Source organism: Chrysemys picta, chromosome 8 (genome assembly GCF_011386835.1).
Source record: "Chrysemys picta bellii isolate R12L10 chromosome 8, ASM1138683v2, whole genome shotgun sequence".
Taxonomy (NCBI): Eukaryota; Metazoa; Chordata; order Testudines; family Emydidae; genus Chrysemys; species Chrysemys picta.
The window spans coordinates 66,163,908-66,181,688 of NC_088798.1; the positions used below are offsets into that span (position 1 = coordinate 66,163,908).

Sequence of the window (17,781 nt, forward strand, 5' to 3'; positions counted from 1 at the left end):
CCCACGTGACATTCTCATAAGCAAACTTGGGGAAAGAAGTCTAAATGAAATTACTATAAGGTGGGTGCACAGCTTGTTGAAAAACCAAACTCAGAGTAGTTATCACTGGTTTGCTGTCAAACTTGGAGGATGTATCTAGTGGGGTCACGCAGGGGTCTCTCTTGAGTCTGGTACTAATCAATATTTTCATTAATGACTTGGATAACGGAATGGAACATGTGCTTATAAAATTTGCAGGTGACACCAAGCTGAAAGGGGTTACAAGCGCTTTGGAGGACAGGATTAGAATTCAAATTGAAGAATTTGTCTGAAGTGAACAAGATGAAATTCAATAAAGACAAGTACAAAGTACTTCACTTAGGAAGGAAAACTCAAATGCACAACTTCAAAATGGGGAATAACTGGTGAGGCAGTAGCACTGCAGAAAAGGATGTGGGAGTTACAGTGGAGTTGCAAAAAGGCTAATATCATTCTGAGGTGGATTAACAGGAGTATTGTATGTAAGAAACGGAAGATAACTGTCCAGCTCTGTTTGATGCTGGTAAGGCCTCAGCTGGTGTATTTGTTCCAGTTTGGGGAGCCACACTTTAGTAAAGATGTGGATAAATTGGGGAGAATCTAGAGGAGAGCAAAAAAATAAGGTTTAGAAAACCTGATCTATGAAGACAGGTTTAAAAAAAAAACCTGGGCATGTTAGATACTGTATTATCCAGACTAAATATTAACTCCTCACTTAAAGTCGTCCCGGTTAATGTTGTTACGTTGCGGATCAATTAGGGAACATGCTTGTTTAAAGTTGTGCAATGTTCCCGTCTAACGTCATTTGGCAGTCGCCTGCTTTGTCTACTGCTTGCAGGAAGAGCAGCCCATTGCAGGTAGCTGGTGGGGGCTTGGAACCAGGGTGGCCCGGCAGCCCCCTATCAGCTCCCCGCTCCCCTAAGTTCCCTGTGCAGCAGCTGCCTGCAGTTCAGCTGTCCCTCCCCCCACTGCCATGTGCTGCTCCTGCCCTCTGCCTTGGAGCTGCTCCACGAGACTCCTGCTTGCTGTGCAGGGGGAAGACGGGGGCTGTCAGGGTGTCCCCCTGCTCCTGCACCCCGCTTACCCCATCTTCCATAGAGCAGGGGGGGACACACCAGGGCTCAAGATGGAGGGAGTTTGCAGCAGCTGCTGTCTCAGCAAGCTGATCTAATTAACAAGGCAGTGTACTTAAAGGGGAAATGCGCATCTCTCTCTCTCACACATACTCCCTCCATTCCTGCTGCCTTGTAGAGAGAGAGTTAACCCTTGAGAGCTTAGCCAATTGCTAGTTCATTATTTAGCAATAAGGGAAATATCTCATTGTCTGACTCCTCTACCTCAACCAAGCTTCACAATCATCATCATTATGTACCAGTATTAAATTGTTTGTAAAACTTATACTGTGTAGGGTTACCATATTTCAGCAAGCAAAAAAGAGGACGGGAGGAGCCCTGCCCCCGTCCTGCCCTAGCCCCGCCCCTGCCCCTCCCACTTCCTGCCCCCCTCAGAACCCCCAACCCTCCCCCCATTCCTTGTCCCCTGACTGCCCCCTCCTGGGACCCCTGCCCCTAACTGCCCCCCAGGACTCCACCCCCTATTTATGTACAGGCGTGACTACCTGCCCTTTCCTGGTTACTATACGCAGCCAGTCCGCATCCACATCCAGTAGTTAAAAAAAAAAATAAACTAATAATTTAAATTGGAATTTCATCCATTAATAAGTATTTATTATATAGTTAAAACCATTCTATTGAACGACAGATATTAAATAACACTAAATATGTTAATGTTCAAAACAATATTAAAAATTTGAAAATTTAGAGCATGGAAACCAAAATAGCTAAAATTTAGTTTTGGCAAGATACACGGAATGGAAACTCCGGGATCTTTACCTGTCACTGAATATAGCCATCATACCAATAGTGGAATATAAAACAAGTCTACATATACTCTCCTTAAAATTTTTACTTCTGTCCATTCCCAATAATTGTAACAAATCATTATTCCCTTCACTCCACTTGCCACGCGCCCCAAGCACAAAACCAAAGAAGTGGATATTTTTACCTCCCGTTAAGTTTTTAATTTCTTCCTCTAACTCAAGATAATAAGCCACCTTCTCACTGTGGGCTTGTTCCAAACTTCCGGCATTATCCTCCCATCGCACTGTAACATCAACCACCACTGCTGTATCTCCTTTTATAAATATAATATCCGGCTTTCTTAACTCACCCTTACTATTTCTCAAATGGGGCTCTATTATTGCCTTCCACCCTAATTTACCAACCTTATCTACAACTGCAGACACTACTCTATTATGCCTTTTTATCCTAGCATTCTTAGTCTTATAACATTGTCCTGAGATATGGGGAACAGTCTCCCGCACTTTACCGCACCATCTACAAAGAGCATTCACACCTCCTCTTCCTCTTGCTAATGTCTCCCTAGTAGGATAAATATTTGCCCTAAGCTGCAATGCTGCGATATACGCTGACGATTTAACTTTACTAGAGTTTCTAAAAATCGAATTACTAATTAAATCATTTTTAAAATATTTTATCCCTATTCCCTGACATCTCAGTTCCGACCATCTTAAAAATTCCTCTTCCCTCCATTTCTTGGGATGAGATGTTACTGCACTAAATAACAATATTTTATCCACAAGATTTTCTCCTGCATATAGATAAGATAGGTCCATCCAATCATCTCTCGAGACAATATGTCTCCTCCATTTACGAATTAACATATTTGGGATTTGCACACTAAACTTAGTGAGAGCTAAACCACCATCCCTACCTCTAGAATAAAATATCCCATCTGTGGTACACTGAGGTAAATGTAAAATCTCTAACTATTTTTCTAACTAACACATCAAGATCATCTAAAAGATTAAAAGGGGGTTCTATTAAAAGAAGATTATAAAATAGCTTCGGTAAGATGTATGTCTGTAAAATTAATATTTTTTGGGCCGGTTTTAATGGGGCCTTAATTAAATTCTCACTCCAATCTTTCAATTTTTCTGTAAGTACCGGTCCCCCTACACCTATCCAGGGATCTATTCTAGCTCCTAAATATTTTTCAAAATCCCCTGGTTGAACATATTCAATCTCCTCTGACCCTATCTGCCAATTATCCTTAGGATTAACTACATAGGTTTTATGTTTAGTTAAAATATGAAAGCCTTTCGTTTTCTTCACATTAACAGAGAGATTAGTATTTTTACAAAACTCCTCTAAGATACCCAAATTTTTGATCATTCCTTTATATGAGCTACTTAAAATTGCCACATCATCGGCAAAAGCCAATGACGTGACACTATTACCCTTAACATAAAAACCACTTCCTTCTACTTCTAATCTAGTTAAAAGGGGATCCATAGCAATATTAAAGAAAATTGGGGACAACGGGTCACCCTGCTTGACCCCCCCTCCTAATTAAAATAGACTCAGTAGCTTCATCACCCACCCATACCCTAGTTGTGCAATTATCATAAAGGTCCCTAATAATATCTATAAAATGTTCATCTATACCAAATCTTCTCAACCCGGCTATTATATGTCCGTGTCCCACAGAATCAAATGCTTTAGCCAGATCTACAAACACTATTGCAATTTCATTCCCATTTCGTTTAGCCCCTTTAATCAAATTATCTAATATAGCAATATTTTCCTCACACCCAGGGGCGGATATAAACCCTTTTTGTCTACTACATATCTTAACTGTTTCCACCAGTCTTTTTGCTAATATTTTGGTATAGATTCTAATCCAAACTGACCCAATTGTCAATGGTCTCCAAGATGTTAACTTCTTCATTTCCTCCTCATCTTGTGTCTTTGGTATTAAAATCGTTCTATTTTTCTTAAATTCATCTGGTACCTGTCTATTTAGAAACCATATATTAAAAATTTTTGTAAGTATTAAGGAGTCTACATTAAAAATATCCCACAAATTGCTCACTTTTACTTTATCTGGGCCAGGAGCACTATCTTTTCTTATTTCTCTTAAAGCTATTCTAATCTCATCCACAGAGATCGGACTCATTAATATATCATTATCCGCATTCTCTGTGGATGATGGCCACCCTATCATACTACCATGTCCAATTGTTCCCAAAATATTTACATAGTATTCCTCAATTTCTTTCATAGGGATAGCACACTTAGCCTTATCTGGCTCTCCCATTATAATGCGAGTCAATCTTCTTCTATCCTTATCAAATAATTGTTGATAGAATTTATACTTAGCTTTCTTTGTAGCATATCTCCTACTTGCATTAAATTGCTTCCTTCTCCCCTCCTTTCTCATCTTCCCTTTTCCTTGATTCCTCAACTCTATTTGACTTTCATTTCTAGGGTCCTTTCCCTCTACTAATGAATAACATAATTTTTCCAACATTGCCCATCCGAGAGCTTTTGTTAAATCCTCCTTTAATAATCCTTCAATTTCCCCTAAACTATTTATTATTTCTCTTCCCTCCCTACTTTTGTTTTCCCCGTTTACATATTTTCTCCACTAAATCCACTTCTGGATGTCCTTTTAGTGGGAAAATCCTCTCTCTTGGGGGCGGAATTTCTAATATATTTACTCTAATGTCCTCTACCTCAGTCACTTCCTCCCTATCTCCTGTTACCACTAACTTCTTCTTTGCTAATTCTCGTCTTTTATCTGATATTTGTTTATTCGTTTTGGTCCTCATCTCGCTCTCAATACATTTATTTATATTCCTTTTCCCAATATATTTCCTTTCCAACTGTATAAGCTGCGCAACCTCATCTGACACAAGGAAGAAAGGAGAGCAGCAGAATACGGACCCTGGACTTCAGAAAAGCAGACTTTGACTCCCTCAGGGAACAGATGGGCAGGATCCCCTGGGAGAATAACATGAAGGGCAAAGGGGTCCAGGAGAGCTGGCTGTATTTTAAAGAATCCTTATTGAGGTTGCAGGAACAAACCATCCCGATGTGTAGAAAGAATAGTAAATATGGCAGGCGACCAGCTTGGCTAAACAGTGAAATCCTTGCTGATCTTAAACGCAAAAAAGAAGCTTACAAGAAATGGAAGATTGGACAAATGACCAGGGAGGAGTATAAAAATATTGCTCAGGCGTGCAGGAGTGAAATCAGGAAGGCCAAATCACACTTGGAGTTGCAGTTAGCAAGAGATGTTAAGAGTAACAAGAAGGGTTTCTTCAGGTATGTTAGCAACAAGAAGAAAATCAAGGAAAGTGTGGGCCCCTTACTGAATGAGGGAGGCAACCTAGTGACCGAGGATGTGGAAAAAGCTAATGTACTCAATGATTTTTTTGCCTCTGTCTTCACGAACAAGGTCAGCTCCCAGACTGCTGCACTGGGCAGTACAGCATGGGGAGAAGGTGACCAACCCTCTGTGGAGAAAGAAGTGGTTCGGGACTATTTAGAAAAACTGGACGTGCACAAGTCCATGGGGCCGGATGCGCTGCATCCGAGGATGCTAAAGGAGTTGGCGGGTGAGATTGCAGAGCCATTAGCCATTATTTTTGAAAACTCATGGCGATCGGGGGAGGTCCCAGATGACTGGAAAAAGGCTAATGTAGTGCCCATCTTTAAAAAAGGGAAGAAGGAGGATCCGGGGAACTACAGGCCAGTCAGCCTCACCTCAGTCCCTGGAAAAATCATGGAGCAGGTCCTCAAGGAATCAATTATGAAACATTTAGAGGAGAGGAAAGTGATCAGGAACAGTCAGCATGGATTCATGAAGGGGAAGTCGTGCCTGACTAACCTAATTGCCTTCTATGATGAGATAACTGGCTCTGTGGATGAGGGGAAAGCAGTGAATGTGTTATTCCCTGACTTTAGCAAAGCTTTTGATACGGTCTCCCACAGTATTCTTGCCGCCAAGTTAAAGAAGTATGGGCTGGATGAATGGACTGTAAGGTGGATAGAAAGCTGGCTAGATCGTCGGGCTCAACGGGTAGTGATCAATGGCTCCATGTCTAGTTGGCAGCCGGTTTCAAGCGGAGTGCCCCAAGGGTCGGTCCTGGGGCCGGTTTTGTTTAATATCTTTCTTAATGATCTGGAGGATGGTGTGGACTGCACTCTCAGCAAGTTTGCAGATGACACTAAACTAGGAGGTGTGGTAGATACACTAGAGGGTAGGGATCGGATACAGAGGGACCTAGACAAATTAGAAGATTGGGCCGAAAAAAACCTGATGAGGTTCAACAAGGACAAGTGCAGAGTCCTGCACTTAGGACGGAAGAATCCCATGCAATGCTACAGACTAGGGACCGAATGGCTAGGTAGCAGTTCTGCAGAAAAGGACCTAGGGGTCACAGTGGACGAGAAGCTGGATATGAGTCAACAGTGTGCTCTTGTTGCCAAGAAGGCTAACAGCATTTTGGGCTGTATAAGTAGGGGCATTGCCAGCAGATCGAGGGACGTGATCGTTCCCCTTTATTCGACATTGGTGAGGCCTCATCTGGAATACTGTGTCCAGTTTTGGGCCCCACACTACAAGAAGGATGTGGAAAAATTGGAAAGAGTCCAGCGGAGGGCAACAAAAATGATTAGGGGTCTGGAGCACATGACTTATGAGGAGAGGCTGAGGGAACTGGGATTGTTTAGTCTCCAGAAGAGAAGAGTGAGGGGGGATTTGATAGCAGCCTTCAACTACCTGAAGGGGGGTTCCAAAGAGGATGGAGCTCGGCTGTTCTCAGTGGTGGCAGACGACAGAACAAGGAGCAATGGTCTCAAGTTGCAGTGGGGGAGGTCCAGGCTGGATATCAGGAAAAACTATTTCACTAGGAGGGTGGTGAAACACTGGAATGCGTTACCTAGGGAGGTGGTGGAGTCTCCTTCCTTGGAGGTTTTTAAGGCCCGGCTTGACAAAGCCCTGGCTGGGATGATTTAGCTGGGAATTGGTCCTGCTTTGAGCAGGGGGTTGGACTAGATGACCTCTTGAGGTCCCTTCCAACTCTGATATTCTATGATTCTATGATTCTGTGATCTTTGGTCCATATACGAGATCTAATCGATCCCTCTTTGATCTTACTTTTAGCAGCCATATCTTCTTTTCTTTGCTCATTCCTCACAGCAGGGTGTCTATGTCTACAGTGTTGGCTCAATCCAGATCTAGTATGAAAACCAAGCCCACAGACCGAGCACGTATGGCTCTTCATTGGGGTATCCGCCTTCTTGGGTATGCACTTGGGGTAGTGGCAAGCTATATTACGATATTGAGAAGATTTTCCACATTTACTACATACAACTCGTATGGCTTTACTTTTATGAACCACATTAATGTGTTTGGCCCATTTACCAAATGTTGGTAATATCTGGGGACATATTGGACAATTAAAACTATCAACGGGATACTCTAAATAAAAAACCCCATCCTTCCACGAACTACTTTCTAATATATTTATATTACTACCAGTACTGTTAAGATCCTTATTACGATCCCTATTAAAATCAGTACTTGGTCTAAAACTATTTAATAAACTAGACCCATTAACTAAATGAGCATTAAGATATCCCGATTCCCTAACATGTGGATCATCAAATGTACTTAAATACTTAAAATCTGGATTAAAACTGTCCATAGTTAAATCATTAAAAGTGTCCCTTGTAAAAACCATCGGTAAGATAGATAAAATCTCCTCACCACGATCATCACAAACATTCTCCTCTACCTCCTCTCCATGCTCCACTGGGAGGACTTGATTCTCACTCTCATTCTCATGAGACTTCATTATAGTCCACACCATTTTATCCATTGGTTCAGCGACCCTGATCACACCCCTAATATATTTAACACTGTCGGCCGGGGCATCAAAGCGAACAGCGGGGGCGTTATTAACCCGGTCCAGCGCCAATCCAGTATAAAAATATAAATTACTTTTTTCCATAGCTAAAAGATTTACCCTTCTCAGGGGGAAACTAACCCTTTCCAGGGGGAAACTAACCCGTACCTGGGGGAAACTTACCCTTTCCAGGGGGAAACTAACCCGTGCCTGGGGGAGGCTACCCTTACCAGGGGGAATCTAACCCTTACCAGGGGGAGTCAACCCGTACCTGGGGGAGGCTACCCTTACCAGGGGGGCATCCATGTGGCACCATATGGGGCTGCCCAACCCCGTCCCACACCCCACTGAATGTGGGATGTGGGTTCGTCCTCCGCAATCCGCCTGGCTATCCAAGCCAGTTACCGACTCTCACCACGAGGAGGTAGCGGTTGGACTTGCAATCCAGAGGCTTTCCTCAAAGAGGGGTCCCAAACAGCATAATGTCGAGCTCTAACGGGCGTGTGAGAAAAGGCTCAGATCTTGGTAGGGGTTGCCCCTATTGACCGGGCTCACGCCCACCCCCACCTCACCGATAACCCATTCTCTCACTACCCTCAGGCAATGTTTCCGTCCAAGCCCGACAGCTGAGAGGGTCCAGAGACGCATGGAGAGCCATTAATTAAGCCTCCCTGCCTCTTGTCCTCTGACTGCCCCCTCCTGGGACGCCTGCTCCTAACTGCCCTCCAGAACCCCACCCCTACCTAAGCCTCCCTGTTCCTTGTCCCCTAACTGCCCCCTCCCTGTACCCTGACTGCCCAAAACCTTCTCCACCCCCCCAAAAAGCCCCCCCCCGAACTCCTGACCCCCCTGTCTCTTGACTGCCCCCTCCAAAATCTCCCTGCCCCTTCTCCTGCCCCCTGGCCCCCTTACCCTGCCGCTCAGAACATGGTGTTGGGCTCTGTGCGGAGCCGGACACGTGGCTGCGCTCCCCAGCGCAACACAACCCGGTCCCTGCCCCTGCACAGTGCTGCCGGAGCGGGGCGCTGGGCTGCAGGGGAGGAGGAGCTGCCGAGGCCCGATGCAAACGGCCCGGCAGGCCGGCCGGCTGAGAATGCGGGGAGGGAGGGGGGGAGGAGGAGCTCTACAGCTGCTCCAGAGTCCAGCCCGGCAAGCTGGGGGGAAGGGCTCTGGCTGCCAGAGCCCCATGTGAGCGGCTGAATTTCCTGCAGCCCTCCCAGCCGCGCCTCGCTCTGCATGGGGGGGAAATCCCAGACATTTTTAGTGATTTACAAATTCCCCCCCGGACGCTATTTTTAACACAAAAAGGAGGACATGTCCGGGTAAATCCGGACGAATGGTAACCCTAATACTCTGTGTGTGTGTGTGTGTGTGTGTGTGTGTGTGTGTGTGTGTGTGTATATAAAATATATATATATATATATATATATAACACACACACACACACACACACACACACACATATATATATATATATATATATATATATATATATATATATATATATATAGTCTTTTGTCTGGTGAAAAAAAATTCCCTGGAACCTAACCTCCTCATTTACATTAATTCTTATGGGGAAATTGGATTCGCTTAACATCGTTTCGCTTAAAGTCACATTTTTCAGGAACATAACTACAATGTTAAGTGAGGAGTTACTGTATTTAGCCCTGTCTCAGTGCAGAGGGCTGGACTAGATGACCTATCAAGGTCCCTTCCAGTCCTATGTTTCTGTGATTCTTTGTTTAGTCTTGAAAAAGATGTTAAGGGCTGTTACAAAGAGCATGTGAATCAATTGTTCTCCCTGTCCACTGACAGTAGGACAAGCAGTAATGGACTTAATCTTCAGCAAGGGAGATACAAGTTAGATATTAACTCTAAGGGTGGTTAAGTACTGCAGTAGGTTACCATGGGAGGTTATGGAATCCCCATTGTTGGAGGCTTATAAGAACAGGTTGGACAAACACGTGTCAGGGATGGTCTAGATATACTTGATCCTGCCTCACCACTGGGGGATGGACTAGGACAGTGGTTCCCCAACCAGGGGTCCGGGGCCCCCTGTGGGGCCGTGAGCAGGTTTCAGGGGATTCATCAAAATAAATCAGAATGCAGGGCCGGCTTTCAACTAGCTGGTCCCAGAGCAGAAAGTTGAAGCCTGAGCCCTGCCCCCTGAGCTGGAGCCCAAGCTGAAGCTCCACTGCCCAGGGTTGAAGCTGAAGCCTGAGCAACTTAGCTTTGCTGGGCTGCCTGTGGTGTCGGACCCCAGGCCATTGCCCTGCTTGCTACACCCTAATGCTGGCCCTGGCTTTTACTCTACTGGTACAGAAAAACAGTTGTGGCAAAGGTGGGCTGAGGAGTTTTTATAGCATGTTGCGGGGGGCCTCGGAAAGAAAAAGGTTGAGAACCCCTGGACTAGGAGAACTCTCAAGGTCCCTTCCAGCCTTACAATTCTATGATTCTATACCTTCAGTGTGGGGCTGAAGAAATTGGGGAAGACCAGGTTTCTGTTTGAAGCTAGTGTCAGGCTATCACATCTTTACTTTAGAAAGACAGCCTTTTATTTTCATTGGACATGTTTATTCTGTAGTCGTTTGTAGCTCTAATTGATGCAGAATCTAGGCAAGAACTTCCGATTCTTTAATGGAAACCTGGCTTATGATTAAGGGAAGGCCCAAGGTTCTATTTCAGATTCAGAAACTGAGTGTCACCCATCTGTGCTCCCAATGGATATTTAAGTGCCTTGAGAAAAGCAAAAAAAAACAAACACAAAAGGTCTCTGCCAATAAAAGCTGAGAGCGGAAGTCCGTCTCAGTCCCAACCTTGGCATAAATGAAATGAGCAAGAATAATCAAAATTATGTATCTATTAAATGCAAAAATTGCATGGTTCCACAGTTGAGATAAAAAGCAAGGAATACAAAAGTGAGGGTTCTAAGCTTTTGTGGGTTAACTGTACGTCTTGAACTCACCTGTGTGCACTGAACTAGCTATGTATTTGCATACTCAGTTACAGATGAATGCTGAAACAAGTGCACTAAAAATGTTCTGCTGCACATGCACAATATGCAGTTTTGAAATATTTACAAGTCATTCAGCCTACTTCTGTCATTGCCTTCGGTGTTTCTCGCAGTATTGATTCCAAGTTTCCTCCTTCCTATTGGATAGCTGTGTACTAGGTTATTTTTCCCTATGTATATTAAGTGTATCTTTCCAAGCTGAAAATCATTTTTCTGTTTCAGATCTCTCTAGGTCACTGTGTATTTCTGTCCTTCCTGGTGTTAATAACTCTTCTCAATTTAGTATTGCTCATGAAATTTAACATGTTCATTGCGACATTTTCTAGTTAGTTAATAAAGATGTTAAGAGCAGACAATTGCTGATCTGCGAGACTTAGTTATCACTTAAATTCCAAGCAGGTGGACAGGAACACAAAGGGGGTGAAACCTTTGTGCCTCCTTTTTGGATAATCTTGGTGCTGTTCTATGTATGCATCCGGACATGGAGGCCTCCCATTGGTTTTAGCCACTGAATCCACTGTCGGTGCATTACTCCAAATGTGGCTGTGGCTGCAATCAATATACCCTTGGAATAACCTTTTTAAAATGTGTTGGGTTTTTTTTGTTTTTTGCAAGCATTAGTCTCCTCCCATCTCCTGTTTTGATTTGTAAAGTAACAGATAGAAGCTAGACAATTTAGACCTGCAATAATAAACACGCTGACTGCATGAATGATTTTTACACTGTGGATTTCTTTGAATCTCTTCCTCTGCTAGAGGATATAAATGCTTCATTGTTGTTGGTGTGAAGAGCCTTTTAGTACCAGTTGTCCGGCAATCATGGATAAAGAAAGCAGATGTATCTCATGTCTTTTTTTAACTGCTTTTGTTTCCCTGATCACTGTAAAAGGGGCTTTCTCAGGGGGCAGTGCTGCATGGGTTTGATCAAAGCTTATAAAGGACTAATTGAAAGAATGTCAGTGGAGAACAGAACATCCCTTGTATATTTCTGTGTCTGCTGTACCTTTTCCCTTCTCAAGCTTTGGGTATGATGGTCAAAAAGAGCCTATTGTTTTGGTCTATCAGCAGTGACAATGCCTGTCCTGTTATACCTCTGCTCTCATCACCTGACCAGCCACAGCTCTGTGGATTTTGGCAAGCAGGGGTGTGAGTGTTCTCCAGCTACAGCATTACAAAGAAAACAAATGGCATCACAACTCGTCCCTGACTATGCTGCAGCATGCATGTGCTTAACACCTGACATTTCTTTTGGGACAGGGTGAGGAATGGAGGTCTCTTTCCCTCCCTCAATCTGGAGTAGGGGACACATTTATCTCTGAATCACTTCTAATTAGTGCTGGCACACAGTAAAAAATAGATGTGCAGTCAAACATACTGGCCTTCACTCTCCTCTCCCCCCCTGTTTCTGCCTTTCTGTGCTGTTCCCTTCCCACTTTCCCTCAGTTTGAGCTTCCACCTTTCTGTGTGGATGGACTTCGTGTATGAGAGCCTCCATTCTCCCTTTTTTCCCTCTCTCTTCAACTGGCCAAGGAAGAGCTGAGTTTGTCAGAGTTCTACATTGCTGCCCATACCTGTAGTATCTGAGCACCTCTCCATCTGTAATGTATTCATCTGCACAACACCCCTGTACGGCAGGGCAGGGCTGTTATCCCTGTAGTACACATGGGGAAACTGAGACCCAGAGGTACTATGAATTGTCCCAGTGTTGCACACATTTCTGTGTAAAATAGATAGTAATGCAGTTCCTTGGGGACTTTGTGGTTCTCTGGATCATTTGGGGGGTAAAACCTCTATGTGGAGTAGAGCTTTTCATTTTACGGTGGAGTCGCATCATACATGCGTTTAACTTACGCAAATGCAACTATGCGCGGTCTGGGGTTCCGTCTGCCGGCTCCTTCCAGCCGGGGGACACGGCCCCGCTCAGCCCACTGCCAGCCCAGGGTTCTGTCCATCAGGCTGAGCGGGGCCGGCGGCCAGGACCCCGGCTGGCAAGGGGCCGGCGGCCGGAACTCCAGAACAGCGGTGGGCTAAGCAGCTCAACCAGCTGATGGTCTGGAGTTCTGGCTGTTGGCTCCTGTCAGCCGGGGTCCCAGCTTGCAAGGGACTGGTGGCTGGAACCCCAGACCGGCGGCGGGCTAAGCGGCTCAGCCAGCTGACAATCTGGAGTTCTATCCAGCGGCTCCTTGTAAGCTGCTGGCCCCGCTCAGCCCAATGGACGGAACCCCGGGCGGGCAGCGGACTGAGCGGGGCCGTGTCCCCTGGCTGGCAGGAGCCAGTGGCCAGAACTCCAGACCATCACCTGGCTGAGCTGATTAGCCCGCCGCCGGTCTGGTGTTCCACCCACCAGCCCCTTGCAAGCCTGGACCCCGGCTAACAGGAGCCTGCAGCCAGAACTCCAGACCATCAGCTGGCTGAGCTGATTAGCCCACCGCCGTTCTGGGGTTCCGGCCGCCGGCCCCTTGCAAGCAGGGGTCCTGGCAGCTGGCCCCGCTCAGTCTGATGGATGGAACCCTGGGTTGGCAGCAGCTGAGCGGGGCAGTGTCCCTGGCTGGCAGGAGCCGGCGGACGGAACCCCAGACCGGAGGCGGGCTAAGCGGATCTGGGGTTCCGGCCACTGGCCCAGCTCAGCTCGCTGCTGGTCTGGGGTTTTGACTATATGCGATTTTCTCCTTACATGCTGACTTTAGAACCTAAGCCCCGCATAAGATGCGACAGTTCTGTATTTTAATTGTTTAGGTTCGTTTGTTTTCTGGGATTTTGTCCATGGTTGGTGTTGGGGGTGGGGGGAGGTTGGGTGGAAGAGGGTGTCAATGTTCTGCATCTCTTGTATGATGGAACATGCATATGGGTCCCTCTGGAGCCCTGCCAGCAGGAGGGGTTGCTAGAGGGGCCTTTGCTCTTTCACATCTGCTCTCTCTTAGGGGCTGAGTGAATTGCCTCGCCAGTCTCCAGTTTGGTCTGATGTGGGGCCCTTTGCCCCCTTTGGCAGGTGTCCCTGCTCCCAGCATGGAGTGTGTGCTGCTGGTCCTGCTGAAGTGATAAGCACCAGGGAGGAAGAGGAGCTGTGGAAGCTAGATAATGTTGGCACAAGAACAAATGGAATAGTGTCCCTAAGTAAATTTAGGTTGGAAATTAGGTTTCTAGGGCTTTGGAGCTGTGCTCCGGCTCAGCTCCAGGTAAAAACCTGCAGCTCCACTGCTCCGGGGCTGCTCCGCGCTCCAGCTCCGGGCTCCGCTCCAAAGCCAAATTCTAACCATCAGAAGAGAGAGGTTCTGGAGCAGCATCCCAATAGAAGCTGTTGGGGCAAACGACCTAACTAGTTTGAAGATGCAGCTTGATGAGTTTGTGACCAAGGTTATATGACAGGGCCGCTAGCAGTACCAGGGGACTCAATGACCTTCAGGCCCTGTTCATGCAATGCTTGCAGGAGCAGCAGCCAGGGAATGAAACCAACACAGTATGGATCAGTTTCATTTCCTGCTCTTGCTGGGGCAGGAAGTGCAATGTACAGATGTATGAGAGACAAGGTCCTCCGCTCTTACTGGGAGTATAGGATAGGACACACATGGGAAGGAGGTGATTGGATCAACTGTCTATTGATCTCCTCTCACTCCCAGGTGTTGCTAGTAGCACAGGAATGTGCTTCATGTAGAGCAGCACTCATTTTCCCAATGGCCAAACGAGAGGAATAAAATGGAGTAAGCTTGTCAGTTCCACGCTTGCTGCTTCTGCATGCACTGTAGGGGGCAGCTTTGTATATAGTTATGGTGCGAGGGCATGGGGTGGGGGGTGTGAATTGCTCACCAAATTGTCCTCTCCTCTTTTGTTCCAAAAGATTTTCCATTAATCAGTGGGTCTCTTAAAGGAAATTGACTAGGCTCCTTTCACCTATGGCAGTGGCCCCCAAACTTTTTTTTTCATTGCCCCCGTTACCTATAATGTAATCTGGAGTAGATCAGGGCTGGGTGGTGCTCCCTCCCACCCTCCATGGGGGCTGGCCTGGGCCAACCGAGGGGGGCATGCCCCATAGTTTGGGGACCATTGACCTATGGGCAGTATTGAATTGGAGCAAAGTAATACGGGTGGGTGCAGAATCTGCTTAGTTGCTGCCTTTCACATCTGATCTCTTGTGAGACCAGAGCATCTCCTTGCAGCCTGGCATAACTCATGCTGAGGAATGGCAATATCTGTGATGACGAGGACCATCAAAAAAAAAAAAAAATCAGGCATAGACAATACAAATGTGGAGAGTTAAGAGGATAACTCCAAAGAAATTGGAGTCCCTGTTGTTCTCATAGAGAGAGAGGATCTGATGGAATCATGCACACCAAACACCAAGCCAAAATGTAGAGTTGTAAGCCTTATACACTGCTTCTAGGAGAAGTCATACCTAGGAGCTGTGCTGGGAAGAGGTGTCTGAGAAATGGCTGAGTAAAGCAGGATCTTCCCTGAGCATGCAGAGAGGATGGGCTTCTTTCTGGCCAGCCCAATATTAAAATCCAGACACTAATGCTTGTTTCTTGATATTAACATTTGTGTATTGCACTAATTCCATCTGTACTTTATACAAGGAATTATTTCAATGCACAATGGTATTGGATCACTAATGACAGCAAATAACACAAGAATGGGGGGGTCACCTGATGAAATTAATAGGCAGCAGGTTTAAAACAAACAAGGAAGTACTTCAGACAACATGCACTCAACCTGAGGAACTCGTTACCATTGTGAAGGCCAAAAAGTATAACACTGTTCAAAAAAGAATTAGGGCATATCTACACTTGCCATTTTAAAGCAGAAAAAATCCCTTTCTTGCTCAAAAACCATGGGAGCGTCTACACTTGTTAATGACTTTTTGCAGTGAAACTCAGAAGTTTCACCTCAAAAAGAAAACCACCTTCATGAGAGGTGTACAGCTCTTACCGGTGATGCTTTTGCGGTGATGTGCAAGTGAAGACACGTTCTTCCTGTTTACACAGCTTTTAGCCTCCGGAGGATATCCCACAGTGCCTAGGTGACCACTCTAGCCAGCAGCTCTGCTGCTCTGATGCCAGGTAAACAGACATCCACCCCTCCCCCTGTAAAGCCCCGGGAATTTTGAAACTCCCCTTCCTGTTTTATTGGCAAGTGCTCACGTATCTGGCCAGGTGACAATGCCTGCTCCACGGAGCAAGTGATCCCCTGCATGGAGCCATGCTGAGCTACTGGAGCTTATCAGTGTTTGGGGAGGAGGAGGCTGTGCAGGGACCCAGGATGCCTGTGATCACCCCCCAGCCCCCTTCCCACAAGACCCATCGTCAAACTGAAGAGAGCTGCACTGTGGGATAGCTGCCCTAGAGCGCTGCTCTCATCTGTGATGGAAGTGCTGCTAATGTAAACACTCTCTGACGCCTGAGGAATTGAGTACACAAACCAGCGCTTTACTTTCACCAATTCCCTGTCACCAGTGAAACTTAGAGCAGAAAACCGCTGCAAGTGTAGAGAAGTTCATGGAGGATCGGTCCATCAGTGGCTATTAGCCAAGATGGTCAGGGACGCAACCCCATGCTCTGGGTGTCCCTAAACCTCTAACTGCTAGAAGCTGGGACTGAATAACAGGGATGGATCACTCCATAAGTTGCCCTGTTCTGTTAATTCCCTCTGAAAAGATCTGGCACTGGCCATGGTCAGAGACAGGATAGTGGGTTAGATGGACCACTGGTCTGACCCAATATGGCCATTCTTATGTTCTTAACAGCTTTGACCAAAGCAACGTAGCAGTGTGTGGCGTGTGACACTACTTTCATCTGCTTAGCATGCCAACGGCAGAGGGAAGAGCTTAAATCCCTGTTTTTTCCATTTGGGTGGCCAGAACTGCTTATTAACTTTTAAAAGAAATCATGAACGCAGCAATTGACAAACAGGTAGAAGGTAGGTCTTCATGGGCCAGGAGTTGCAAAGTGAAATAGCCAACACACTTGAAAATGTGCACTCTAAATTCTATTGATTGTCTGGCTTAAAGAACTTGTTGTTTTTAAACCAAGCTTGTGGGTCAGTAGTCTGTACTCTGTTCTCCAATACATAAAAGGAAAAGGAAGAAATTCATCTCAAGGGCATGCTGTACCTCCAGGGTGCTCTGACTTTATATCCTTTCCTTTTCCAGGCATAACTCATAGCTGCTTCTCCTGTGTTCTTGCTTACAGGTTGTGTACCTTGACTTTAAAGAAATTGGTCGTCTTAAAGGAATTGGATAAGGAGCTCATTTCTGTGGTCATTGCAGTCAAAATGCAGGTAACTTGCATTTAACACTTAGCCTACCTTTAACGGTAAGTGCAACACTACAGCTGCAGTGTTAAGTGCTGAAATGTCAAGAAATATGAAAATTAAGGCTGCATCTTGTAACGCATCTTGTACAAGGAGATGATCACCTACTATTCCACTAATACAATACGCTGTTTAGGTAGCTGTGCAGTGTTAGGTACGTGAGTAAGATCTTGACAATTTTCCCTTTCTTGTGTAGTTCCACTGTCTATTTAAGTATATCGTCACAGGGTGAGTTAGACTTTCCATCGTTAAGGCCAAAAGTAGCTTTATATTATGAAACTGAGTTTCTGTTGCAAACCCTCATTCTCCCAACTTCATCAAAACTCAACCTCTTGACCTATTTTACATGCTACATCTTGTCTCAGGGCAGAACAGAGGTTTTTCCCCTCCTAGATAGCTTAGGGCCAGTCAAATGGAGCTACAGAAGGGCAAGAGTTAACGTGCTCCCTTTTGCACTTTCAAAGGATTTTCCTTGTGCTTTTTTGCTTCGTAATAACTATAGAATCACTTACCAACTGCACTGCTACAGTAGTCCTGGTAACAGTGACTTTTCATAGGTTTCAAAGAGGTGCAACATGCAAGAGAATGGATATCACTTGACTTTAAAATAATATATATTTTAAAGTGTATGAACTTGCATTGTAAGTGTGTTATATGGACCTGTAAGTGTC

At 45.5% G+C, this 17,781-nt stretch overlaps 1 protein-coding gene across 17 annotated transcripts in view; it reads left to right on the top strand.

Annotated features, from left to right (window-relative positions):
• The window catches only part of LOC101932594 (metastasis-associated protein MTA1), a 384,146-nt gene that overhangs the window by 52,541 nt on the left and 313,824 nt on the right, over positions 1–17,781 (top strand). For 16 of the 17 annotated variants that reach the window (XR_010590039.1, XR_010590040.1, XR_010590038.1 and 13 more), the window contains exon 2: positions 16,990–17,077. Coding sequence is in view for 13 of the 17 variants with exons in the window: in XM_065555722.1 (XP_065411794.1) it covers positions 16,990–17,077 (88 nt within the window). In the remaining 4 variants the exon portion in view is untranslated. Of the gene's footprint in view, positions 1–16,989; positions 17,113–17,781 lie in introns of all 17 variants that reach the window. The other variant, XM_065555715.1, reaches the window with a different exon arrangement.